At 47.9% G+C, this 27,565-nt stretch overlaps 1 protein-coding gene and 1 non-coding gene across 4 annotated transcripts; both read left to right on the forward strand.

Annotated features, from left to right (window-relative positions):
• The first annotated feature begins 80 nt into the window (after positions 1 to 80).
• Cpsf3 (cleavage and polyadenylation specific factor 3) lies at positions 81 to 27,207 on the forward strand. 3 transcript variants are annotated; one of them, XM_040731009.1, is made up of 18 exons: positions 81 to 263; positions 3,323 to 3,386; positions 4,600 to 4,697; positions 5,872 to 6,000; positions 7,339 to 7,516; positions 8,784 to 8,873; positions 9,905 to 10,055; positions 12,162 to 12,337; positions 12,524 to 12,682; positions 13,467 to 13,613; positions 16,486 to 16,638; positions 17,899 to 18,007; positions 20,504 to 20,602; positions 21,515 to 21,609; positions 22,458 to 22,545; positions 24,584 to 24,653; positions 26,192 to 26,288; positions 27,026 to 27,207. In XM_040731009.1, exons 1-18 carry the CDS (start codon positions 214 to 216, stop codon positions 27,125 to 27,127), a joined length of 2,055 nt encoding a protein of 684 aa, XP_040586943.1. In that variant the 5' UTR covers positions 81 to 213; the 3' UTR covers positions 27,128 to 27,207. The 3 variants fall into 3 exon arrangements, 2 of the variants coding, with proteins under 2 accessions (XP_040586943.1, XP_040586944.1); XM_040731010.1 differs by lacking the exons at positions 81 to 263; positions 3,323 to 3,386 and adding an exon at positions 4,218 to 4,238; XR_005870876.1 differs by lacking the exons at positions 22,458 to 22,545; positions 24,584 to 24,653; positions 26,192 to 26,288; positions 27,026 to 27,207 and having other exon boundaries at positions 16,486 to 16,652.
• LOC121133891 lies at positions 1,816 to 1,947 on the forward strand. Its single transcript, XR_005870903.1, has one exon. It is a non-coding gene; the product is annotated as a small nucleolar RNA SNORA21 (small nucleolar RNA).
• Positions 27,208 to 27,565: the final 358 nt, after the last annotated feature.

Consider the following 27,565-nt stretch of genomic DNA (forward strand, 5'->3'; position numbering starts at 1 on the left):
CTGCGGTTTCTAACCGCGTCGAGCGGAACCTGAGGGACCGTGGTCTCCGACCGGAAGTTGGAGGGACGAGCCCAGCTCTGGGCGCACTGGAGCGCCGGAAGTTTTGTGTGGGTGGCCGGCGGCTTTTACCTTCTCTGCTCGCCGTGGCTCTGCTTTCGGTTTAGAGGCTGCGGCGACGGGTTTCTGGTCCACGCCGCTCCTGAGACTGCCAGGATGTCCGCGATCCCTGCAGAGGAGAGCGACCAGCTGCTGATCCGACCCCTGTAAGGGACGAGCTGGAGAGGGAGCGAAGGTCCCGGATGTGTGTGAGCCTGGAGGGGTCGCCTCCTGCGGGTCCGGCCTCCCAGGCTCACGGGGTTTAGAGAATGTTGATCGAGGGGCCTGCTAGGTTCAATGTCATCTTACTTTTCCTTCGGTCTCAGGGGAGGCTATTTCGGCGTTAGAAAAAAAAATCCAGGTCACTGGGCGCTTTCATAAAGAAAAGGTTGCCAATTAGCCTGAGCCTGGATCTCGCACATCAGGTCACGCCTTGAGGGAACCGGCATGTGGAGGGGGACAGTGCAAGGAAGGGCTGTGTTTGTCTAAATTATCTCCGGGATCCCACACGTGCTCGGATGCCCGGGGTAATAAAGACGAGGTACGAGTGCGTACCTTCAGAGCTCAGACCTTGGCAGAAGGTGGGAGGAAATTGCAGAGGAGAAAGCAGGGGTGTCACGGGGAGAGATTCAGCGCTACGTTACCGTAGAAGACTGGCTTTAGTGGAAATGGCTTTCAGGATTCTGGAACGTTTGCAGAGAATTGCCTCACTCGTGTAAAGGTGGAGAATGCTTTGGTACAGATGCGCGGTTTGACAGAACTCACGATTATTGCTCGGTTTTAGAGACTGGCTAGCACCACATGAAAGTGTGCATCTTTCACAAGAAACTAGCTCCTTTACCCATCCATCAGTAAGATTTACTAAGCACTTACCGAATGATTGCACCCAAGTGTCCCTGCTGTCCCCCTATATACAATAAGCAAGTATCAAATACCTCACCAGGCACGGGCTGAGTTCATGATTTAACTCCTTTGGTGAGATTGTAGAGCCGACTTGGGAGTGCTGGAATGAGTCTGTGAAAACAAGAGACAGCTACTGAGGAGGCAAACCGGAAATCCAGTGTTTCTCTATGGTAGGGAAGTAACCGCCACAAACCCACTTCCTCATGCGTAAACAACACTCCTTGTGGGGGAGAAAGCTTAAGGCTCAGTATATAATGCCCCTTAGACACCTGTTACAAGAGGGCAGGTAGGCATTGCCTCAAGGGCCAGAAAGCCTGGAGATGGGGCTTCCTAACAGATTGAGGCAAGGATATCTCATGCATCCTGGAAATACGATTGATGTGCGACCTAAGTGTTAAAGAATTCACAGAAATTAAAGACCGTGTAGGAGCCAGAGTGTCCCAGGGGAACATGGGAGTGGTCCCAGCTCGTGGCTAACAGAGAGCAGATGAATTGGGGCAGGCTATCAGGATCCACCTTGTGAAGGACCTTTTGTAGATATTAAAGAGTGAGTATTTGTCGCCGGGCGTTGGTAGTGCACGCCTTTAATCCCAGCACTCGGGAGGCAGAGGCAGGCGGATCTCTGTGAGTTCCAGACCAGCCTGGACTACCAAGCGAGTTCCAGGACAGCCTCCAAAGCCACAGAGAAACCCTGTCTCGAAAAATCAAAAAAAAAAAAAAAAGTGAATATTTGTCACACCAGTTACAGGGGGCCAACAAGGGATTTGAAGCAACTCTAACATCGTAGGAGTTACATTAGACTGCGGCCACCCCCAACCCCCTTTAAAAGCACTCCGTGGGTCTTTTGCTAGTGACCCACTGAGCCGTCAAGAAGGGGCAGAGTAAAAGCGTCACGTTTGGGTGAAGTGGCAACATGTGTTGTTTGCTTCAATCAGTGTCGTGACAAGAAGAAAAATCCCAGGGCGGGAGATGACTGAAAAGATAGACTAAATGAAGAGACCCTGGCAGGGTGTCGCTGACCTGGACCAGTTCGGAGTGATGAGGGCCTATAACCAGCCAGCAGGGTGAGGGCGACGGGCTAGGAAGAATTGGGTTTCCAGAGTTCACACATAAAGTCCTGAGCATTTTATAGGTGCTCGGACGTTATCTGAAGGGGTAGTCATGGAGCACAGGGGGTACATTCCAGAATCCTTGAGTAGCCAGTGCAGGAGGGCAGAAGTGCAGCCGGGAAAGTCAGCTTCTAAAGCTGTGCGGTCCGGTGCGTGCTTTGGGATGTGGCTTTTTGCTTGTTTGTTTTTTGGACATAGGGTCAGGCTGTGTAGCCCACACTGGCCTGGAATGAACTCATGACAGTTCTCCTGCCTCAGTGTCCCCGGTGCTGGGATGACAGGATGTGCGCCATCACGATCAGCTTCAATGATTTTAGTGTACTTGAGGGATTATATAACCTCTATTACAACTGCAGTACCTAATTCCAGAGCATTTCATTACTCCCCCCTCCCTTTTTTTTAAAAAAGAGCCCATTAGGAATCACACTCGTTTCCCCCCACCCTCCCTAGTCTTCAGCGACCATCAATCTCTGTGGATTTGCCTTTTTGAGACATTTCATATAAATGGAATCATACAATATGAGCCCTTTGTGCTTAGTTTCTTTCACTTAGCATAGCGTTTCTAAGTTTGGGAGTTTGGCAAACATTTCAGATGCCATAGCAGAACACAAGTGAACAAGATAGACATGTCTCTTAATAGAGCTGCCATTTTAATATGTGAGATACGCCATAAATAAATGTATCTGGCCGGGCGTTGGTGGCACATACCTTTAATTCCAGCACTCGGGAGGCAGAGGCAGGCAGATCTCTGTGAGTTCGAGGCCAGCATGGTCTACAGAGCGAGTTCCAGGACAGCCTCCAAAACAATACAGAGAAACCCTGTCTTGAAAAAAACCAAAAAAAAAAAAGTATCTGTGTTATGCCGCAGTGATGTGGGGTGGCAGATTGAGGCATGCAATAAAAGGTACATCAGAGTGGGAAGTTGAAAAAGGGTCTGAGAAGGTGAAACCTGAGCTGAGACCCAGATGATCTAAAGGAGACCGTCGTGTCAGTAGCCAAGAGCAGAGCATTCCAGGAAGAAAGCCAGTCCAGGAGCTTGTGAAAGAGAGAATTTACTGTGTTGAATATTACTGGCGGGAGTGAGACGGGCTCACTGCACACTCATTTACCCACTGTAGTCTTAGCGCTGGCACTGTAGATGTGCCACCAAACCCAGCTTTGGACTGCTTTAATGGCTTTCTAATCATTTTATTTCTCCCTTTGAATGTTTGCAGCGGTGCTGGGCAGGAAGTGGGAAGATCATGTATTATTCTGGAGTTCAAAGGAAGAAAAATCATGGTAAGTATTATCAGTGGTATTATTGCTGTTTGGTACTGGAAATTGGACTTGGGCCTTGTGCATGGGAACATGTATTCTACCACTGAATCACACCCTAGCCTGGGCAGTGATTGCTGGCACAGTCAAGAAAACACTGTAACTCTGTCCGTACTGGCTATAACAGTCTGGCCTAGTGAGCCAGTTATCCCTGCAGCACCAGCTGAAAGAGATGTACGTGTATATAGCCAACACTGTGCTGAAAGACTAACACACTTGTGCTTAGTAATTGAAAGCATTAAGTAGCCTAAAAGGATACCTTGTAAGACTGTAAAACTGCCAACTAGATCTGCCAGACTACCATCTCTTCCACGTTCTCATCCATTCCTGAAGTGTCTAGATAACCAGACGACCCTACATCTTTGAGAAGGACCTAAGTACCCTGGATGTATGTCAGCTTTGGCCACCCCACAAGTGGCATCCGTCCTGCCGGCTCTCTGTCAGGTCCATCTGCTTGTCTGTGAGGAGGAGGGATCAGGAGCACTGGCTCCTACGGTTCCAGGAAAGAGGCAGGCACGGGCTCTTGTTCCTGTGTTCTCCTTTCTTCCTTGCCTCTGTCAGTCTTAGAAACACAGGCATCTGTACCAGAGTCACCTGTTTAAAAACACGGTCACTTGTCTCTATGGGGGTTGGGCCCCTATGGACATCTGTGCCGTGTTTGTGTCTGCTGCCTGCAGAGGCCAGAGAGGGCATCGGATCCCTGGAAATGGAACTTTGGATGGCTGTGAGCTGGGTGTCAAACCAGGTTCCGTGGAAGAATAACCGCAGTCTCTTAATTACTGAGCCATCTCTCCAGCTCCCACCAGAGTCATTGATGTAAGAATTTACTGATTTGGTAATAGCTCCCCATAGAAGAAATCCCCAGTCATCAGCTTGCAGGAACGTGTTGCTAGTGCTCTCCCTAGTGAGAGAAGTGCTCCATAACAACAGACTTGGAAATGCCTATCAATAGCGGTGCGCATGAGGAAGAACTCGATGTCTTGTATTCTGTATCCTTGCTGCTAAATGTGGGCTGTGTCTGAAATGTGAGAGCTGCTTCGGGCACACCCCCCTTCCATGCAACCCAGATCTGAGTGCACACCAGGCTCCTCTGAATGTGGTCTCGGCATCTGCTGGATGAGTTTTCATCAGATGTATAACAGGTTGTGACCTGTTTGCTGGGTTTTTCCTCCTTCAGCTGGACTGTGGGATCCACCCTGGCCTGGAAGGAATGGACGCTCTTCCTTACATTGATCTCATCGACCCAGCCGAGATCGACCTTCTGCTAATCAGTCAGTAAGTTTCCTTATTGACAGCACCACTTTTCAAGCCTTTCTATGAGGTTTTGTTTACGTGTGTGTGTGTGTGTGTGTGTGTGTGTGTGTGTGTGTGTGTGTGTGTGTGTGTGTGTGCGCATGTGCATGCTACAGTGTTGGAGGAGGTGTGGAATCAGAGGACAATGTATGTATAGGAGCTGCTTTTCTCTTCCTTCTGTGGATCCTGGTGGTTGAACTCTGTGGTCAGCTTGTTGTCAGGTACCTTTATTCTCTGAGCCTCTTGCTGGGCAGATTTTGGTTTTTAAAAGCTGGGAGTAGTGGTGCAGGGCTTTAGTCCCAAAATGCTAGGAGTCAGAGACAGGCAGGTCTCCGAGTTTGAGACCAGCATGCTCTACCCAGTGAGTTCCAAGTTAGTCACAAATGCATAGTGAGACCTTTTCTCAAAGATAAAATAAAAAACAAAAACAAATATTTTCTATTAGGAAGCACGCTGTAGATTTCTAAGTCTAAACCAACACTGTTCTGTCATCAGGCTAGGGAAGTTGACTGGGAAACGGCTGTGTGAGGTGCAGTGAGTGGTGGTGGAAAGCTTGTGTCCTCTGGGTCACCTCAGATGAAACCACGGAAGCCTCTCCTGGAAACCCCTTGACCTTGCTGTCTTGTCACAAACCTCAGTGAGAATTTCACATAAGTTTAGTCCCAGCACTTCAAGACAGAGCCAGGCGGGTCTCTGTGAGTTCGAGGCCAACCTGGTCTACAGAGTGAGTTCTAGGATACCCAGGACTACACAGAGAAACCCTGTCTCAAAAGGACAAACAACAACAAAAAGAGCTTCACTTAAGGAAGACATGGCGGTGCATGCCTGTAATCCCGACATTCAGGAAGCTGAGGCTGGAGGATTGCTATTAATCTGAGGCCAGCATAGGCAGCACAACAAGGCCCTTCATGAAGCTGTTATAATTCTGGCTGCCAATCCCCCGCTGATTGATCTCTGATGGGGGTGGGGCGGTATCGAGAAGGCCCAGAGGTTAGAGGTACCAGCTAGCAAGCCTGACATGAGTTTGATCTCTTGAGGTAGAAGAGACCTGGCATACCTCCCCTTGGTTTCTGAAAGTGTCCTCATGCGTTGAGCAGGAACTCGGTGGGGTGCTGGCCTCTGCTACCCAGAGCACTGATGGTCGTGTCTTTGTCAGTTTCCATCTGGATCACTGTGGAGCTCTGCCCTGGTTCCTCCAGAAGACAAGCTTCAAAGGACGGACATTTATGACGCATGCCACAAAGGCTATTTACAGATGGCTCCTCTCAGACTATGTCAAAGTCAGGTGAGTCACTTCCGCGGGTCGTGCGGACTACACCCCATGCTCACGGTTCGGGTGCAGACTGTTGTTTCAGAATGATGCCATAATCCAGCTTCAGGGTACGCCTTGTATATCATCAGCGCCATCCAGCTACAGTCTGTGTATGGTTTCCTTTCAAATCTGTGTGAGTGTAGAACTTGAAAAGTTTAACAGAAACACCCTGTGAGGTGCACTTGGCCATTCCAGTAACTTAAGCCTGTCTGCATTAGCACAGTGAATTCTTTCTTTGGACATCTGACTAGAGAAAATTGCCTTAAGTGGTGCTGTGCTCTGGAAAAGTTGTAAGAGAAATGTCTACTCCTCTACCACAAAGGGTCCAACGTGTTTGTGATACCTGCCGTGTGAAGTGTTAGCCTTCAGCAATAGGCTCTTATCCAGACAGCTAGCGTGGTGTTTGCTACTCATCATATGTAAATACAAAGGAATGGAAACCAGTAATGCGAATGCTGTTAACCAGTACCGCATAGTCCTCGGTGCCCAGTCCCCTCGAACCTCACCAAACTCGTGACGCCAGCTCCTCTGTAAATGCATTTTACAGACAGTCACATGAGGCACATTGAGGTTATTCACCTAAAGCGCTCAGAGTAAGAGACAGCTGGCCGGGAAGCCATCCAATGTGGCTACAGAGTCTATGTGAAGTTTGTTTCTGTAATTTTCAAGAGATGTTACACTCAACATTGAGGGAGTCCTTTTCCAGGCCAGTGGAGAATGTCTGCTATGTGTTCATGTGTATGAATATTATTCCCTCAGGAATGGTAGAGGAAGAAGTTGAGAAATACCATATTAAAGAGGGATTTGTGTAGCTGGGCCCTGTAGCACAAACCCATGATCCCACCTCAGGCTCATACAGGACGATTGCAAGTTCAAGGTCAGCTTGAGCAGCCCAGTGAGAGCCTGGCTGCACAGACTGACACTGAGGAAGAGTAGGGAGCTGGGACATAGCTCTGGGACAGCACCTGCCTAGCATCTGCGCCCTCAAGTCCGGTGCCCAGTAGTCAAACAAATAAATAAATATGCAGGTTGCTGTGTCTTATGTACTGACGTTTACTTAGGGCCAGGAGTGTTTATGTCACACTGTGCTCACGGTTAAGCTCTGTCACTATGCACACCTTTGTATTATAATTATAGAAGCTATCTGAGATTCTAAGCTGTAGGGTTTGTCGTTGCTGTTTTGTTTTCAGTACGGGGACTGAACCTGGAGCCCTGTGCCTTCTGGCAAATCTCTGTCCCTGAGCCATAACCCCATCCCTGTGTACTGTGGCATTAAGAAATATTACATCCGTGTGTCACCTACACTTTCAGCAACATATCGGCAGATGACATGCTGTACACTGAGACAGACCTGGAAGAAAGCATGGACAAAATCGAAACCATTAACTTCCATGAAGTGAAGGAGGTAGCAGGAATCAAGTTCTGGTGCTACCACGCCGGCCACGTCCTGGGAGCCGCCATGTTTATGATTGAGATCGCAGGAGTGAAGGTACGATCTAGCTTGCCCTTCTCCCCAAGAGAAGTCGGTTCCGAGCTTCCTGCTCTGACGGGTGTGGAAACGTCCCGAAGATTCCAGAAAGTTGGAACACTGAAGCGAGCTAAAGTCACTGCTATTCCCTCCCCATTCCAGCAGAGCAAATTCCCCAGCCATCAGAGGCTCATCCCACCTCAGCTGACCTTCAGAAAATGGTTAGGGAAAAACCATCTTTGCGACTGCCTCTGTTTAAAACTAAAACATGGCTCAGCATGTAGAAGTGTGTTCTGTACAAGCCTGAGCACCTGCCTTCAATTCCTAGAGCCCACAATAGAAGGCAAGGACCAGCTCCCGAAGGTTGCCCTCTGACCTCCCCATGCTGTGCGATGTACACACCTGCCCACCAACACACGATGAACCAAAGTTAGTTAACAAAGTCAAAACATGATTTGGTGTTTATGTCCACGTCTCTCTCTCTCTCTCTCTCTCTCTCTCTCTCTCCCTCCCTCCCTCCCTCCCTCCCTCCCTCCCTCCCTCCCTCCCTCCCTCCCTCCCTCCCTCCCTCTCTCTCTCTCTCTCTCTCTCTCTGTGTGTGTGTGTGTGTGTGTGTGTGTGTGTATGTGTATAGGTAGGTGGGTAGATAAGAGAACAGCCATGTGAGTTCCAAGGAGTGAGTTCAAGTCATTAGGCGTGGTAGCAGGTATCTTGAGCAGCCGAGCCATCTAGACTCCAGAGCAGCTGTCTACACAGTGACTGCACCCCAGAATCAACATGGCAGCTTTTTAAAAATGGCCACCAAATGAGACATAGAGGGAGCCTTGGCTTTTTCTCTCGTGTAAGTTTTCAGTGACTCTGCTTGAGCAAGTGGAGAGACAGGTTTTAGTGGCACGTTGTGGCTGCTCGCCTATTTGAAATGCCTGCGCACTGACGTGTACAGTGTCATCAAGTTGCTAGTTCTCTCCAGGGCACCAGAAATAAACAGGAAATGGCGGAGAATAGACCTGATTTCTCATTGGGAATTGTACTGATATGTAGGTTATCTTTGAGGGGGTGAATATGGGCATATTTTTCGGGAAAATTGAATAACTGAAACAAGGATGGCCTTTGTGACTTGTTACACATCTAAAATTAGATGCAAGTGTTGTATCTAAAATTCCTCACGTGTAGGCAGAAGGGTTTTCTTTTTTAAATTCAACTTTACTGTTAGACTTTAGGGTTCAGTTGCTTACTAGTAAATGGAGCCTTTTCCAAGTCTTGATTTTCTAGTTTTGTTTTCTCACAGCTGTTGTATACAGGTGATTTCTCAAGACAAGAAGACAGACACCTAATGGCTGCTGAAATCCCTAATATTAAGCCAGACATCCTTATCATTGTAAGTATTAATGGACTGGGTTATAGTTGGTGTAATGTAATCAGAACTTCTAGTGGAAAAAAATCTCACTGTCAAGTTCCTGATGTTGTTGATGGAAATTTATGTTTACTTCATAAGAATTTCCCTGGTTCTTTTCTCTCCTTTGCTGTAAAGTGTGCTAATTCTAGTCTAGTTTTAGAAACATGGTCTCTCTCAGCAGTGTGAGGAGACAGGGTAGGCATCCCTGTGTTCTGCATGTCTTTCTCGGGGTGAGTTTATTAGAAGAACATATTAAACAGTGTTAGATGTGGTCCCATTGCCTTTGCCGTGCTGATGGCTTTTCCACAGATACTTTCACGTTTTGTTAGTTTGCATGTCTGATGGAAAGGAGAGTGGACTACTTCAGAAGCACTTTTGGTGGAGTGGTGTTTGACCCAGTGTCAGGGAATGGACATCTTCTGGGCCTACCACACACGGGAACATCAAGTACATTTGGTCCCTGTGACTGTGGCTTAGACACTTAACTGCACAAGTATGAGGGCCCCTGCCTGTTGCTGTCCCCGTGTGCCATGCAAAATGGATTCCATGTGGCTTAGCTGTGTGCTCAGCACAGACACCAGCCTTACACTGAGGAGGATGGTTTCCATCCTGCAAGAGAGGCAGCACCTTTCTCTGGGCTGCTGCTGTGAGGGGGCGGGATCTGTAGTTCTGATAAGTCCAGGGAATGCAGCGGCTCCCATGTAGTGAGGTGTAGAATATGAACCTGAGAAACATTACCTACATCTGCTTATGAAACTTTGACTCCTCCAGGTTAGGAGGAAAAACATGTAGCAAAGTTACCTTTTACACTATTTCCTGGCTCCATTTCTGTAATATTGGCCATAAGATTGGGATTCTAATTTATTTACTGTTTTTTCAAGTTATTACTAATGCTCAGGTTAATGCCCCGTTGCTAAAGAGATGAATCTTTGCCTCAGTTTGTCCTTAATGCTCAAGCTTTGACATCTCCATGCTGGTTGATGGTGATCTTACATGTCTCCCCTGTTCTTTAGGAGTCTACGTACGGGACCCACATCCACGAGAAGCGGGAAGAGCGAGAAGCAAGGTTCTGCAACACTGTGCACGACATTGTCAACAGAGGGGGCAGGGCTCTCATTCCTGTGTTTGCTCTCGGGAGAGCTCAGGAGCTGCTGCTGATCCTAGGTATTTGAAACCCACGTACTCTCACAGCCTTAGATACGGCACTCCATCTTTCTTCGCTTAAAAATTTGATTTGGGGGCTGGAGAGATGGCTCAGAGGTTAAGAGCACTGACTGCTCTTCCAGAGGTCCAGAGTTCAATTCCCAGCAACCACATGGTGACTCACAACCATCTACAATGAGATCTGGTGCCCTCTTCGGGCCTGCAGACATGCACGCAGGCAGAATACTGTGTATATAATAAACAAATAAACCTTTTTAAAAAATTGATTTGGGAAGTGAAGGTGTAGCTCAGTGTCGGAGCATTGCCCGGCATGCATGAGACCCAGGCTCAGTCTCCAGTGCCATGGGGGTGCTATGAGAGCCAGGGAGAGGCAGGCACCTCACATCTACTGCTGTGAAAGCCAGACTGGTGTGCCTTTCCGCTTCCCATAGTTCCAAGAGCCTTCTAACGCGAGACTTTAGACTAACAGTGACACTTTTAGGACAGGAAGAGAGGTAGTGTGTCCTCTTGGGCCCTTTGTTGCTGTTATTTGAGGGTTTGTTTGTTACAGACTGTTATGGAATTTCCCACTCGGTTCCTCAGCTGCCCCAAAGAAGCACATGGACACTATATTAGTTACGATGCTGTTTGGCCATTGGCTTGGGCTTCTTATGGGCTAGCTCTGTCTTAATTGCTAACCCATTTCTATTAATCTGTGTATTTCCACGTGGTCTTACCTTACTGGAGAAAGAGTCCGGACCTGTTAACTCCTCTCACATCCTACATGGTGACTGACTCTGCCTACACCTCCCAGAATTCTCCTTGTCTCCTAGTCCCACCTATCAGTAGACGATGTCTCACTGTATAGCCCAGGCTAGCTGAGAATTCCCAGGTGCTGGGATCCCAGGTCTGACCCTTCATCATTGTAGTATTTTCAGGAAATACTGTGTCAGTATAAATAGAGCTAGAGGACGGAATGTAGATTTTTCATAGTATTAAGTTTGTGGAAAAAGAAGTACTCAAAAACTACATGTACTATGCTTCTGCTTAAGTAAAAATACAAACAACTAGTAGAAACTGGAGCAGGTTTTTTATTTATTTGTTTGTTTGTTATGTGCTTCTCTGTCTTTGAGAGACTTTAGCCAGTGTGCTGACTTCGTACCAAGAAGGGTGTGCATTGTGCTGACTGGCCCTTCCGAGCTTGCGCAGTGATGACTCTGCATGGGAAGCACTCTTGTAGTTGGTCAGCGCCTGTGTTCATAGTCAGCGCGCATGAGAGCTAGAGAGGACGCCTGCTCGTTCAGTGCTGTTGTTTCTGAGGTGGGGACGGTGTGTTTGTCACAGTGAACAAAAAGCAGGCAAGGGAAGGTGGGCAAGTGTACCTCAGGGCCCGTCAGTCCTTCACGGACACTGCCATTCAGTCTTGTGAACCTGATGGCGACTCAGGCTGTCCTGTCAAGTCGTGAGTGAAAAGCTGTTGTAGCCAGCAGAGGAATAAAGGTGTTACTATGATGTCACCGGTATTCAGAGTACCAGTTGTCACAAATAAAAATGTCAGTCATCCAGGCAAGCTTGATTGCAGGTAAGTAATGAATGGCACCCTAAACGCCTCATGTACCTCAAGTGCTCCAACCCTAAACTCTTCATAGACAGACGTTTCCTGGGTGCACCTGAAAACAGGCCTTCATGTGAAGGTATTTTGTTCACTACTTTCATTAATTAGCAATAAGTGGTTTGTGTATAAAGGTTTTGGAAATACAATTATAATGTTATAATGATATGACTTAATAAGCAGTTGGTAAGTCCATTTAAATAATAATTGAATTAAAACCTCTGGAGGAGTCTGTCTCTAGAGTAGTAAGTTATGGTCTATTAGCATAAATTTAAAATGAAGCATCTGTTAATAGATCCACGTTTCTGATCTCTTATCACAACCTTATGTTATTTTTAGATGTCATGTCAGTATTTAGATTTGTAGCTTTTCTCAAACTCATAAAGTGCAGTTGTATAGTTGTTCTCAGTTCTCAGTTGTTCAAATTTTTTAAAGTTAATTTTTGTTATGGTTAATTATTTGAATTGTTTACTTTGTAAGGCAAGTGATGTTTGCCTCTCATAAAATCACTGTAGATGAGTACTGGCAGAACCACCCAGAACTGCATGACATTCCCATTTACTATGCATCGTCTCTGGCCAAGAAGTGCATGGCGGTGTACCAGACCTACGTGAACGCCATGAATGACAAGATCCGAAAGCAGATCAACATCAACAACCCCTTCGTTTTCAAGCACATTAGCAACCTCAAGGTGATGCTTGGGGAGGAAGGGGGCTGTGTGTGTGTGTGTGTGTGTGTGTGTGTGTGTGTGTGTGTGTGTGTGTGTGTGTGTGTGTGTGTGTTGCAGACACACCCTCCCTGCTGAGGCTCCCTCCTCCCTGCATCACGGTGCTTTGACCAGGCTGGTGATCGGCTTTTAACCCGTCTTTTGTCTCAGAGTATGGATCACTTTGACGACATCGGCCCCAGTGTTGTAATGGCTTCTCCAGGCATGATCCAAAACGGCTTGTCCAGAGAGCTGTTTGAAAGCTGGTGTACAGACAAGAGGAACGGTGTCATCATCGCAGGGTACTGTGTAGAAGGGACGCTTGCCAAGGTCAGTCACCGTCTTGGGGTGAGGGTCACTGTTTCATCCAGAATGCCGGAATAAGTCGTGTTCAGGTTCTGTGGTGTTTGCGTTTAGGGTTATTTTGTGTATGCTATACCAGCTGAGCTTCCCCAGGCATTTTTGCTCAAAACCATTAGATTTAGAAGTTTTTCAGATGAGGGGTGCACAGCCTGTGACATGGACTTTTACAGAGCTGTATAACATGCCAGGACTGACTGCCATCTTCCTTTTGTCATAAAGTGGCAGTTCTTAACCAAGGATGTACATTTTGTAGCTCACAGGGCAGGACTTTAAAGGCAATTAATGGATGTCCAGGCAAGCATGGTCTCTTGTCTTCTTGCTGTTGGTATCTATTTGAATTTAAACAGAGTGTGGTTTCTCATTCTGATCATTTTTATCCTTTGCTACATTGTGTGATATCATGAGAGAGCCTGCTGGCCATTTGCTCAGATGGCTCCAGACTAGAGGTGTGCCTGTGCCGTGTGGGTGCTTGTGCCTGGGAAGATCTGCCGCAGCAGAGAGCCAATTAAGGTTTCACTGCCAGCGTTCTAGGGGCACTAAGCACCAGTTAATCTCCTGGTCTTTCTGACTAAATGTTTACTCCATGAAAAACAAAAGTGTTTGGTACTTGCTAAGTCATGAGCATCAGAATGACTGTGACAGTACCAGTCCTAAAGTTAACATTAGAGATTGTGACTGCTAAGACATAACCAAAATGTACCTTCTTTTGTCTAATTGCATAGTCTGTTTTTCGTGTATTTGTTTCCAACAGCACATCATGTCTGAACCTGAAGAAATCACCACCATGTCTGGACAGAAGCTGCCACTGAAAATGTCGGTTGATTACATCTCTTTCTCTGCTCATACAGATTACCAGCAAACCAGTGAATTTATCCGTGCTCTGAAGCCGCCTCACGTGGTTAGTCTGTGTATGCCATGTCTGTGTAAGGTGCATGAAATGCAGGCCCCTCACAAACCTCGCATGCCGTCGTGAGCAGAGCATCCCACCAGCACTTGGTCTAATCATCCCTGCTCCCTGCAGTTAGGCCCATTCCACACTGAGTCCTTCAGACTTACCAGCCCTCTGCTAGTGTTTGCTCTGCCTCTCGGGTAGCCTAAGAACCAGGCTTGGGGTGTGACTACTTGTCTGAAACCCCAGCTTCCTCCAGTGTGTCTTTGGCGAGTTCTGGAGGCTCCTTGTGCTTTATAAGTAAGGGTAATGGCAGTTTATAAGGCCATTGTGCAGACAAAATGAACAGGAATGTGACATACTTGACACGGCGCCTGGCCCACAGTGCATGCTCTGTATCATTATTAAATCCGCAGTGCAAATGTCCTTTGACAAGAGGAGAAAGTCATAGTACATAGTCAAGGTGTGCATAGATAGAGATTTAAACATACTGTATTAGCTCCTTACTAGTACTACTTACTTATATATTTCAAGTGCCATGAAAAAAATGATAGGCCAGTGAGACGGCTGTGGGTAAATGCGCTTGCCTCACAAGCCTCATGACTCAAATCCAATCGTCAGAACCATGGAAAGGCAGAAAAAGAGAACTGACCAGAGCTGCCCTCTGACCTCGCATACGTGCTGAGGCATGTGCACCCTCCACACACCATATACTCACACAATAATGCTTTTTTTTTTTTTTCTTTTTGGTTTTTCGAGACAGGGTTTCTCCGTATTGTTTTGGAGGCTGTCTTGGAACTCAATCTGTAGACCAGGCTGGCCTTGAACTCACAGAGATCCGCCTGCCTCTGCCTCCCGAGTGCTGGGATTAAAGGCGTGCGCCACCAACGCCCGGCTGCTAATTCTTTTTTAAAAGCTGAAAAAATGGCGATTACATACTTGGGTGGAATTTGGATGAGCCTTAAGCTGAAAACAATTAGGTGCCTTTAACTGGAAGTGGAATAAGTGTCCATAAACATATATTAGACCTTCCTAGTGTTCTGAAAACCTGCTTAAAGAAATGGCCTTTTGTTAGTGTGTTTTGTTCCTTTATCAAGTATTTTTACTGTGCCAAAACATATACATTGTGCAGTTTTTGACGTTCACCTTTTTGTTGTTGTTTGTTTTTGTTTCTCAAGACAGGGTTTCTCTGTAGCTGTGGAACCTGTCCTGGTTCTCACTCTGTATATGAGGCTGGCCTCAAACTCACAGAGATCCACCTGTTTTTGCCCCCCAAGTGATGGGACTAAAGGCGTGCACCACCACCACCCATCTCTTTCACCATTTTTAAGTATGAAATTCAGCGTCACAGCTGCCCCCACTTCCAGTTTGAGAACTATCTGCCACCCAAGCGGAAGCCTGTGCCCCAGTCTCCTCTCTCCTCAGCCCCATCCAGCTTCTCTCTGGTTGCTCACTGTCCTTCTGAATCTGATGGTTCTCGGTAGTTCACATTAGCAGAGTCCTGAGTTTTCAAGGTTCAGCCATGCTGCATGTCTTCCACGTAGGGCCAGTAATAGCCTGCTGTTTATCATGAGGCTGCTGGTGCACGTTTTGATTAGCGTGAGTGACATCTAGTGGCTGATAGTGCTGTTAATGTTTGAGCACCTCCTGCATGCTGGTCCTCCTGGTTATTGTCCCTCTGCCCTTGATGAACTCTTCCATGGAGAAAATAACTCCCCTCCTTAGCATCATATGTAGGCTGTAGAATTTGAGCACAGTGTAGACCCTACCGTGTGTTTCTGCTATGTGTGTGATTAATTCAAGGATCCCACACCATACCTGAGGCCAGATGGGGAAACTGTTCTTTCTCCTCTCTGCTGCCCCGCCTTCAGTCGGTGCATCTCGTGGCCCTCTGGTTCTGTCTGTGCCTCTGGTTTAAACCTCAGTGGGGACTTGGTGTTTACATTCTAATAACCAGCACTATGCACTGTGTGGCTGCGGGTGAAGCTCTGGCTATCGTGGCAGTAACGTGCGTTTACTGCACATGGAGTGCCAGGGTACTCAGGCTTCTTATGCATGCACTTGCTCAGTCTTGGCATCCGACACTGAGGAACCTGGCAGCCTTGGTGTTACAGGGAAGTTCCGTCAGGGTTACACAGTACACAGCAATGCTGTAGTTAGTGTTCAGGCAGCCCAGACTGGGCTTGCATCCCAGTGTGGTCAGCCTTTGAGCTGGAGTAATGCTGACCATGCTGCCAAAGGCCAGCTAGAAGCTATCCACCAGTGGTTTGGAGACTAGGTGCCTACCATGGAAGACAGAGGCAATAAAAGCCAAACAGATGACTGACAGCCAGTGCCCTTTAAAACATAATTAACAAGAAACGATCAGACGCCTAAAGAAAATGGATGTTTTCCTAGCAGGAGGAAAAGAAAGAGAAAGTTCATTCAAAGCTGGAAAGGCCATGGGAGCCGTCTGGTTCAGCCTTTGATGTGAGCATTGGAGCTAGAGATGACGAGGGTGTGTGCCCTTCAGTGTGTTTACCCTTACTTAAAGTGGGTGTGCCCAGGATGCATGTCACAATTTTAGGGGCGCAAACCAGGTCTGGACTGATGGCTTGGTGTGGCTCTGAGTGCCGCCTGCTCTTTCAGAGGACATGTTTGGTCCCCAGCACTGACACCCAGAGATTTACAGCTCCCTGTAACTCCAGCTACGAAGGCTCTTCCGGCCTCTGTCAGATCCTGTACTCACATGCACCCCCCACAGACATAGGTAGAAATAAATTTACAAGAGGACTGTTTCCTCAGTTCAAGTGTAAACGTTTCATAAATTAACTAATGTTCTTAAGGACAGTCCTCCACTGTGGTGAGGGTTCTTTATACTGTCCCATCTTATTCTGTGCAGATTTTAGTTCATGGGGAACAGAATGAAATGGCCAGGCTGAAAGCAGCTCTGATCCGAGAATACGAAGATAATGATGAAGTTCACATCGAGGTTCACAATCCTCGGAACACGGAGGCCGTGACCCTGAACTTTAGGGGGGAGAAGCTCGCCAAGGTACAAGGCAGCAGGTGCTGACCCAACCGTGTTCTTTTCAGGGAGATATGTTCAGAGCGTGTGTTCTTGTGCCTGTGTCTGTATGCGTGCTTGCGTGTGTGCCTGTGTGTGTGCATATGTGTGTATTTTGGTAAAGGAATATGTTCAGATTTTGTGTGTGTTTGTATTTTGCCTGCATGTATGTCTGTGTACCGTGAGTGTGTCTGGAGTTGGGTCATGAATGGTTGTGAGCCACCAGTTAGGTATGTCTGTGTACTGTGAGTGTGTCTGGAGTTGGGTCATGAATGGTTGTGAGCCCAGTTAGGTGCTGGGGATAAAATGCGGGACCTGGCGAGAGCAACAAGAGGTCTTCACTGAGCTGTAGCTCCACCCAGGGGAGGGTGTTGGTAAGGGACCTTCCTTGGTGGCACCGGCTTGGGATTCCAGCTCTTGAGGATTCAATGTTTGATGCCAGCCTGAGCTGCAATAGTGACACCTATCTCAGAGAGACAAGAAAGAAAAAGAAAGCTAATTGACGGATAGCCTTTCTTACAGAACCATGAAAGTAAAAGGACCTTCAGACTTGGGGTTGCGGCTTTGCTCTGAGAAGGGGCTTTCTATCTAAGCCGTGCTGCTCGCAGACGGGTGTGGCTCAGTATACAGTCCTTGCCTAGCCACAACCCGAGATGGATCCATAGCACCACAAAAGTTTACGGTTTTTAAAGCTCTTTTTAAGGTTCCTCTTGCTCGCATCACATTGAAGTCCATCTCTTTGGAGTAAAGCGGGGTCTCCAGGGAGAGCACAGCCCTGCAAGGCCTGTGAAACAGCTGTCCCACAGCCAGTCAGAGTGGAGTGAGTGCCACTGTGTGACAGCGTCACTCATGCTCGACTACAGCTGCACTACCTAGTGTAGACACGTCTCCATCCCTGGGAGCTCACTGGTCTGTAGCGGAGAGAATTTACGTTGAGGGAGGGTGGGGCCCGGCTGGGCATGCTGGCACATGCCTGTTATTCTAGTGCTTAGGTCCTGCTGTATAGCGAGGGCCAGGCCAGGCCTGAGCTACATAGGATGATGTCTATAAAAAAAGCAAATAAAAAATTGTGGGCTTTGAATTTTTAAGGTTTCTGTATTTGAGTGGTTGAAAGTGTCATCTCAGTGTGTGGTCCCATCCTTACTGAACTTTGTGTGGCTAGCATACTCCCCAGTGGGTAGAGCACCCCATGTGATGACAGCCTAAAGCCTGCCTTTGAACCCACTCTGTGTTCTCTGCTTTAACTAGGTCATGGGCTTTTTGGCAGACAAGAAACCAGAACAGGGCCAGCGGGTCTCTGGAATTCTTGTTAAAAGAAACTTTAATTACCACATACTTTCTCCCTGTGACCTCTCCAGTAAGTACACTGTTCACTCTGGAATGAAATCTGATCTTAACACTGCAAAGAAGTCTGAAAAGTGCTCAAGCTAGCGTGTGTGTGGGTGTGTGTGTGCACACGCATGCGCGCCTGTGGGTCAGAGGCCAGCTGTCAGGGTGGGCTCTCTCCTTCCACTCTGTGCGTTCTGGGGATGGACCTTGGCTCATGACGCTTCCGTGACAAGCTCCTTTACCTGTTTAGCCATCTAGCCACCCAAATGGTCAGATTTCAAGTAGCAACGAATCAAATAGGAAGAGCTGGATGCGATCTGAATCTCTCCATGGGAAAGAGACTTTACCTGAACATCTGTTAAACATTGAGATTATCAAATCACAGCTTTTATGAGTAGCTCACTTGCAAGGCCGCTCACTCCTGCCGACGCTGCAGCCGCCTGCCCTTCTCTTTCTTTTCTGACTGGAGAGTGCTTAACCTCTGACCCCCAGACTCAACGTTTGTTTGTTTGGTTGGTTTGAGGCTGCTAGCTGTGACACTGGGGTCAGCCTTAGGGTCTTGAGTGTGCTAAGCAGGTGCTCCACCAGCTAGCTACATTCCCCAGCCCGGTTCCTCTTTTATTGTGAGATAGAGCGTCACTGTAGCCGAGGCTTCCTCAAACTCACAGTCCTCAGTACTGAACCTCCTAAGTAGCTGAGATTGGACATGTGGGCCACCATACTCAGCTAGCATTTTTACATTTGTTTTGGTTCAGTGTGAGTGCTGTGAGCATGCTCAGTCCTAGGTACACCTTGTGAACCCTCAGGGCTCTCTGTGTGTGAGCATGCGCAGTCCCAGGTACACCTTGTTCCTTTATGACCCAAACTTTCTATAACTCATTCAGCCTTTTCATTCTTCATCTCTCCAGAAGAATGGCCAGGAGGAGAGAATAAACCGTAGTTTCTTTATTTTTTCCAAGACGGGGTTCTCTGTGTATCCCTGGCTCTCTTGGAACTCTGTAGACCACCTGCCTCCCGAGGGCTGAGATTAAAGTGTGCACCCCACCGCAACTCTTAATTATTTCCCTGCATTGGAGCATCCTCGCAATGTGCAAGCACGTAACACAGACTGTAGCTGTAGATGTGCGTGCACACAAGCATGTGCTAGCGAACAGTGGGTTAGAACAAAGCTACACAGGGCCACATTTATGCTTGTAAATTGCTTTTCCCCAGAGTGCATCAGTGCCTCGTGTGAGCTCTCGTCTGTAAATTTTGAGCCATTGATGAATACTGCTTTCCCAAATGATACAGGTCACATAACAGATACCAAGGTCAGTGTTTATCTTCAGGTAAACAGTACACTCACTCAGTGCTGTTGTGTGTTGCCAAATTGAGCTTTGTGAGGGAAAAATTAAAACAATCGTAGTGAGATATTTACCGTGAGATACGTCATCTTTCAGCTACCATACACATACAAATAAATGTACAAGCTGTTTTTTCACTAACTGTTTAAAAAAACTTTCTTTTATTACTTTTAAATGTATACGCACACATGCTGGTGCCTGCAGAGGCTGGAGCTGTCAGAACCCCATGCAGCTGGAGTAATCGGCTGTTGACTCAGCAGAACTCAAATCCTCTGTGAGAACAGTGTGTGCTGCTAACTGCTGGCCTCTGTGCGGCCCCAGTGAGCTCACTCTTAGGCCAGCCTCTAGGCTAACGCTGAACACTGGGGAGTTACTGAAACCCCGTCCTGGCTGTTGATGTGCCAGTCTACTGAGGGAAGTGCTCATCCTGGCGTGGCTTCTTCGTGAGACAAGAAAGGGGACTTCCCTAGAGACGTGGGACATGCCTTTCAAGTTGGGAGCGCTCGTGCCGGGTGGTCACAGAAAGAGACAGCAGAAAAGGCAGAGATGGCTGCACGCTGGCTTGGAGGCATCAACGACCTAATTGTCCAAGGGTTAGGGGAACTGTCCTGTGTCGGAACCAGACTAACGGGTGGGCGTGGCATGAGATGAGCGTAGGGAGGCAAACTGGGCAGCCTGTAGCTGCAGCCTGCCAGGGGCTCCTCCTGCCAGGCTCGGGTGCTTGACCTGCTGCTATGTTTTTCTTTCTCTGTGGTGTGTATTTTTGCAAGTTGTACTTTGTGTGATTTGGTAATTTTTTTGTTTTTGAGCTGTTGTCTCAATTTGTAGCTGAGTCTGGCCACTATCTCAACTCTTCGACCTCTAACTCCCAAATGCTAGGATAATGTGGTCTGGTTTCTTTCTCTTTTTTTTTTTTTTTGTTTTTTTGTTTTTTGTTTTTTTTTTTGTTTTTTGGGGGTTTTTTTGGTTTTTTTTTTTTTTTTTTTTTGGTTTTTCGAGACAGGGTTTCTCTGTGGCTTTGGAGGCTGTCCTGGAACTTGCTCTTATAGACCAGGCTGGCCTCGAACTCACAGAGATCCGCCTGCCTCTGCCTCCCAAGTGCTGGGATTAAAGGCGTGCGCCACCAACGCCCGGCTGTGGTCTGGTTTCTTACAGTGTATTTATTCTTATTTTCCTTTCAGATTACACCGACCTGGCCATGAGCACTGTGAAACAGACACAGGCCATCCCATACACTGGGCCTTTTAATTTGCTGTATTATCAGCTACAGAAATTAACAGGTATGTTTACAGAAATTCACTTCATTGGATTTTTGAATGAGAATTTTTTTTAATCTAAGAAACAATGTACTTCATCTTAATAATTGTCTCAGACTCCCATGTGTGTACTCCATAGTCACTTTATCACCCATTAGTGAAAATGTTAAAAATAATACAAGTTTTTCAAGATCCCATGTGTCTTTGATCACTTACTGTCCTAAGAATGTCAGTGATCTTTCCTCCTGTGTTTAAATCTGTTTTAGGTAGCTATACTTACGGGTTTATATATTGTGTTCTCTGTTCTGCCAGGACTGGTCTGGAGCCTGCGTGGTAAGACAGTGGTTAGAGCCTAAGCCTATGTCTCATTCTCACCATTTTACCAGGTTTCTGTCTTTACCTAACGTAAGGTGATAGCTGCAACACCAGTGTGGGCTCTCTGAGGAGCTGAGAGCACCCCAGGCCGTGGCTTTGCTGAGCCCCTCAGCTCCCGGAGCAAAGTGCTGTCAGTCCTGCAAGAAGTGGGGGAGGGTTCTCCCCACCTTAGATTGACCTCATCCCAGAGGATGGCCAAAGAGGAAAGGCATGAATTAATGATTGTCAGCGAATGAATGAATTAGTCACTTAAGAACTAGTGAGCCTTCAGCATCTGGGCTCCCTGAGTGACAACTGGACTCAAGGCAGAGGTGGGGAGTTGGCCCATGAGGCTTGCACTTTGCTGAGGTGCTATGGCGACGGATCTCTCTAGCCAGTGACCCAAGTGTTGGAATTGTGTACTGCATGGTCTTCAGTTGCTATGAGCAGTTGGAATAAAACATGGCTGTTAAATGTTACTAGTCTTCCCACTTACAGCAGCTCTGGTTTAACTCTCTCCACAAAGACCAATGCCTCCTAAAGTCTCTAAGAAAATCATATGAGTCTTACAATTTTCTTCAGGTGATGTAGAAGAATTGGAAATTCAAGAAAAACCTGCTCTGAAGGTGTTCAAGAATATCACTGTCATACAGGAGCCAGGCATGGTGGTTCTGGAGGTGAGGCCCAATGATAACCTCAGGGGAGGAAGGGGGGGTTTCCATAACCATATGTATAATCACAGAGAAGTGTGGCTATTGATATTCCGGGGTGCCATCAGTTTTGAAGAGGGAAGTTCACATGCCCAGCCCTAGACAAAACTACAGAAAACTAAGGCATTCTGAGAGCTGGAGAAATAGTCTTGCCAAGGGAAAAGTGCCCTCTTCTGACCTGCAGGCATACATGCAGGCAGAACACTGTATATGTAAATAAATAAATACATTTAAAAAACAAACATCTGGGCTGGAATGTCCTCTCCAGAGAACCTGGGTTCAATCCCCAGCACCCACATGCTCAGTGTGGCATAACCGACTGTAATTTCAGTTTCAGGACATCTGGCACCCTCCTCTGACAGACATACAGGCTGGGAAACCACTCAGACCCATTTAGGCGGTGGGGTGGGGTAGGGTGGGGATACACTGAGACCCAGTACAAACAGGAGGTCCGATGTGCGCATACATCAGTGTCTGGTCACGTTACAACTGTGTTTCACCCTCTGGTCCACTGTCTAAGCCAGTGACATAAAGAGGTTAGAGTCTGAGTTTGACCCAGCACCAGCAGTTATAGTGTAGGTTACTTTGGGGTCAGTTTTCTCTTTTAATAAAATAATTGGGCAAGTTAAATGGCAATGCGTGGAAAACTTTCTGCCACGAGGGGGGTTGGTTAAAGGACTTTCATGTGACTAGGAGCCAGTTGAGTCCCCAAAAAAGCTAGAGCAGCAGCTCCCTGTGGCCTGCAGGCCTGACAGGCAGAGCTTGCAGCAGTATGGCTGCGGTTCTACCGTCCTGACTCCACCTTTGCTTTGTAGTGGCTGGCGAACCCCTCGAACGACATGTATGCAGACACAGTGACCACCGTGATACTGGAAGTCCAGTCGAATCCAAAAATAAGGAAAGGTAGGGCTTGCCCATGCTCACCCACTCCATCTCCCGGATTCTTAGAACACAAGATCAGTGGAGCCCCGAGTAGAACTTAAGTTTTCCTGAATTTTAGTGTGTGACTTTGCGGTATGAACACATGATGCCTTACTTTTCATTCTGGCTCATCATTCACACAGTAGGACCTGATTGTGGCCCCACAAAGGGAGAATCCTGTTTAGTTACAGTTCTCTAGAGCACTATGAAGAGCGATGTTAAGGTACTGCTCAGCTGAGCTGGCATGTCCCTCAGGGAGAGAGCTGTCCTCATGTTCAAGGGAAGGTGCTCAACACAATGGTGGCTCCCATCAGTGAGGGCATGCGCCGTGCTGGCTGGTGCTGAACACAATGGCAGCTCCCATCAGTGAGGCATGTGCCATGCTGGCTGGTGACTTGGCCCTGTGGCTGCACCGTGCCGGACAGTGGACTCCGGATGTGCCACCCTGAGGTATTCTGGGAGTTTCCCCCCATGCCGGACCCTCACATGATACAGGAGCCTGTTCGGGATAGAATGTCCCTGTCTTAGAGACATAGAGTGGGCGCCGGGGAAGGAAGTGCAGCTGGTCACTCCCTAAGTCTTCTGTGTTGGCCACTCTGTCACATGAGGGACATGAGTAAGCGGGCCCTTCCTTGAATCGCTGGGGAACATTTGATTGTGGGTCATGGCAGTGTGAGAGTCTCTGCTCAGTCGTCACCCTCACCTTTGACCCTGTGAACAGTGCTGCTGTTTGTTCTGTGGGTCAGCGCTGAGAGCACCAACTTAGTGGGCATCTGGTCCTGGAACCTTCGCCCTGAGAATGGTTCTGGCCAAGCACGGTGGTGCACACCTGTCACCCCCGCACTTGACCGGTAGGGGCAGGGGGGTGAATTCAAGGCCAGCCTCAGCTATGTGGCAGGTTTAGGGCCAGCCTGGGCTCTACAACAAAAAAGAGACCCTGTCTTGTAGAATAAAAAACCAAAGCATTGAAAAGAGACTGGGGTGATTCACGTTGCTTTTCTCCTGACACTTGGGAGTCAGAGGAAAGAGGGTCGCTCCTGCAGGTCTGAGGCCAGCCTGAGCAATGCAGTGAGCGCGGGGCTATGCGATGAGTGATGCCTCGGGGAAGGAAAATGTGTGTGCACACGTCACATGTCAACTCTCCTGCCCTCTGGGCAAGCAGAGACCATGAGTGGGCACTTCGTTGTGTAGCTGGTGCAGGCCAGAGAGGTGGAGGTATGGGTAGGCCAGGGTGACCGTAACTCCAGATTAAAGACCATCTTGACCATCAAGTTGTGTGTTTGTTGGGGTAAAAGAAAAAAAAAGAAGTCATTATTAATAGGCAGACACCTTCAAGTAGTAGTATTATCATTATTTTGTTTTGGTTTTTAAGACAGGGTTTCTCTGTAGGCCTGGCTGCCTTGGCACTCACTGTGTAGACCAGGCTGGCCTCGAACTCACAGAGATCCGCCTGCCTCTGCCCCCTGGGTGCTGGGATTAAAGGTGTGCACCACCACTGCTCTGCCAGGCAAGTGTTTTTTTTTTTTTAAGATTTACATTTCGTTGCCTGTGTATGAGCGGGTGAGTGACGGTGCCTGCAGAGAACAGAACAGTCAGATTCCCTAGAGCTGGAGTTGAGGCTGTGAGCTGCCCCAAGTGGGTGCTGGGGCCTGAACTCAGAGCGGGAAGAGCTCTTCACAACGAGCCACCTCTCCAGCCCTTCCTTAAGTATTGATCTCTATTAAGACACTCGTATCAGATGCTATAGCAGAGACTGTTACATGACGTAACGTCTAGATACAGCTCGTGTGTGCTGGAGTCTTAGACCTATAATTTACTCACCTCTCCTCAGAATGCAAGTTTGAGAAATGTGGAAAATAAAGTGAACTGGGTGTCATTGTGGTTCCTTTATAAAAACAAGAAGTGACACAATGCACATGAATTTGCCTTATGTGGGCAGGTGACACATCACATGCTTTGACTGGAGGTCTCCATGGTTACTTCACGTTTCCATAGCCATGCTCTGTTTGGTGTCCTCCAGGTGCGGTGCAGAAGGTCTCTAAGAAGTTAGAGATGCACGTTTACAGCAAGAGGCTGGAGGTCATGCTGCAGTAAGTGTCGGGAGCTGGGGGTGTGGGTGCACGGGGGTGCGGGTACTCGGGTGGGAGTTCTGAACTCATGGTGTGTCCCCGTGCGGCTCATGTACTAAGTTATGTCCAAGTTCACGCTGTGGTTGGTGCCGGATGCCAATACCCAGCGTGGTTGGCACTGCTTACGAAGCCTGCACATCTGTCGACTGGTATGATGGCAGCTGAATGGCACTGCGCCTTTAAGAGTTATTTTAAGTGTTGACTCGATGTGAATTATTTGGTAAAGTGGGTGTTTAGCTTCTTTCCAGTAAGTCTGTCTGTAACTGTGAACGTCTCCAGTCCAGTGTGTTCCACCGCAGTGCCTTCCTGTGGGTGCTCTTTGAGCTGACTTCGGAATGTTTTCTAAGCAATCTTAGGAAACCTCTTAACAGTGGATAGTTAATTTATAATTTCAGCACCTAACATCGTGCCTGAAGTGCTGATCTCTCATTTGCTTGGTGAATGACTGACTTAGTTTTCATTAGAGAAAGTGTCAACAAGACTGAGGGAAGAAAGATACATTTTGGCTCCTGGTTCAGAGAGCTCTGCAGTGGCCAGGTAGCCTTGGCTTTGGCCCCGCGTGGAGTAGAGCATTATTGTGCAGTAGAGGAGGAAGCTCACTATATTCCGTTCTTCAGAGTCACAGGCTGTCCCTTCAGAGTCACACACAGGCTGTCTGTCCCTTCAGAGTCACACACAGGCTGTCTGTCTCCTTCAGAGTCACACACAGGCTGTCTGTCCCTTCAGAGTCACACACAGGCTGTCTCCTTCAGAGTCACACACAGGCTGTCTGTCCCTTCAGAGTCACACACAGGCTGTCTGTCCCTTCAGAGTCATGCTCCCAGTGTCTTTCTTCCTCGCCCAGGCCCCAAGTCTGTTACCAGTGCAGCTGTGCCAATGCCAGCCTGATGTGAGTCTGTAAGGAGGAACGGTTGGTGGATTAGGTCAGAACCCATCACCTGGCAGCCAATTTAGACATCCTCTGGGAATGAAATGGCTGCTCCTGCCTCTGAGCTGAGAGTGAGCTGAGTAGAAATCTTAGTATTTGGGAGGATTTTGTGTCCCTTATGTTTTTATAAAATTTCATGCTGATACCCATGGCTTTTTAATAATGGCTTTCACTGGCTTTTTGTTTTGTTTCGTGTTTTAAGAGACATAACTTCACTGTATTGCCCAAGTTGGCCCCAAACTGGAGTTTCAAGGCCATTCTAGGCAACCTTGTGAACCCCTGTCTTAAAGGGCTGGGGTGGTATGTCTGCCTAGTGTGTGCAAGGCCCCAGGCTGAATCCTGGCGTTCAATTAAAAACAAAACCAAAGCTAGTGCTTGCTAAGTGGGACAGTGGAGCATTCCCATTAGAGCTGTGTTTCAGCTGTTGGAGAACAGATAATCAACAGCGTATCTCCAGAGTAGCTAAATAAAAGCATCCTGCTTCCAGGACTTGGGCCTCTCTTCAGTGTAATCCCCCCCACACCGGTAAAGTTGGACTTTCTCAGTAACACCAATTTCTGTCCACTTAAAGGGACATATTTGGAGAAGACTGTGTCAGTGTGAAAGATGACTCTGTCCTCAGTGTCACAGTGGATGGGAAAACAGCGAACATTAACTTGGAGACACGGGTATGTAGCTATGTCTTCATGACATTGAGGTATGAAGTGCAGACAGGAATACAATTGCAGCCTGGCGGCTGGGTGCTGCAGTTTGGAGGCTGGAGGCTGGCTCAGTTGGTAGGGGCTTTCACAGTGTGGAAAAGTCCTGGTTCTCCCTGGTGACACACAGAGGTGAGCATATGGAACTGCGTGTCTGTCATCCCAACAGCCCAGTTCCTGATTTGCTTTGTGAGATATGGGTTCTTATCCTGTGGCCCAGGCTGGCCTCGGAACTCCGTGGCACTGTGTTTTGTAGTTGCACTGTAAGACATGAGCGACCATGAGCTAGGCTGGGTAATGCATGCCCGTAAGCTGCTCAGGAGGCTGGCCTGAGTTACAGCAAGTTTGAAGCCAGTCTGTATAGTGAGACTAATGTTACCTTTAAAAACACGAGCACTAACAAGGCAGTGGCCGTAAGGTGCTTAGTCTGAGTCAAATATCACCAAGGGGGAGTAGTTTACCACACTCACTGCCTGCTGCATGATCTGCTACCCTGACTTGCAGAGTGTAGTGTACCCGATAGATGTAGGGGCTTGGGCCTAAGAGTCTGTTCCCGCCCCGCCCCTTCCGCTCTCCAGTCACTGTGTGAGCCACACGCGTGTAGGTCAGTGGCTCGGGCCCTGGCAGGCAGCCTCCAGAGTCTAGAGTGTTCATGTGAGTCCGTGGGGTGATTGGTTGTAGGCTGAAGTTTGTGCTTTCGCTTTCAGATTGTGGAGTGTGAAGAAGGCAGTGAAGACGATGAGTCCCTCAGAGAGATGGTGGAGCTGGCCGCCCAGAGGCTGTACGAAGCCCTGACGCCTGTGCACTAATGCCTTCATTCCCAGCACTTGGACTTTTTTACGCTCTTGGTTTTTCTTCCGTTACTTCAAATAAAATACCTTAGTTTCTCTGGGGTGGCCTGTTTCCTTCCGCATCGGATGGCCTGGTTCCTGCTGGACCACAACTCACTTGTCCATTGCTCTCCCCTGTCCTCACTGGAGCCTGCCGACATTTACCCAGCACCGCTGGAATCCAAGCATCTTCCGGTGGCTACGTCAGAATTGTCGTCCTGTCCTTCAGAAAGGAAAAGCGGTGGTCCATATTGGCATGTCCGTGTTTGGAGTTGAAGGCAAATATTGAAACCCATTCTCTAGTCCCTTTTGGAATTCTTACATTTGTAAAATCACCCCTTAGGAGTCCCACACTCAGGTCAGAGCTGGTTTTATGACAGATGTATTGTGTGGATTAGTCTCATGCCTAAAGTACAT

The sequence above is a fragment of the Mesocricetus auratus genome, unplaced genomic scaffold (genome assembly GCF_017639785.1).
Source record: "Mesocricetus auratus isolate SY011 unplaced genomic scaffold, BCM_Maur_2.0 Super-Scaffold_100024, whole genome shotgun sequence".
In the NCBI taxonomy this organism is placed as follows: domain Eukaryota; kingdom Metazoa; phylum Chordata; class Mammalia; order Rodentia; family Cricetidae; genus Mesocricetus; species Mesocricetus auratus.

Bases quoted from the DNA above. Each gene is read 5' to 3' on its own strand.
- Cpsf3 (XM_040731009.1), top strand. From the start codon at position 214: ATGTCCGCGATCCCTGCAGAGGAGAGCGACCAGCTGCTGATCCGACCC. The intron at 10,056-12,161 runs GTATTTGAAACC...AAATCACTGTAG, and splicing joins GGAGCTGCTGCTGATCCTAG to ATGAGTACTGGCAGAACCAC. The intron at 12,683-13,466 runs GTCAGTCACCGT...TGTTTCCAACAG, and splicing joins TAGAAGGGACGCTTGCCAAG to CACATCATGTCTGAACCTGA.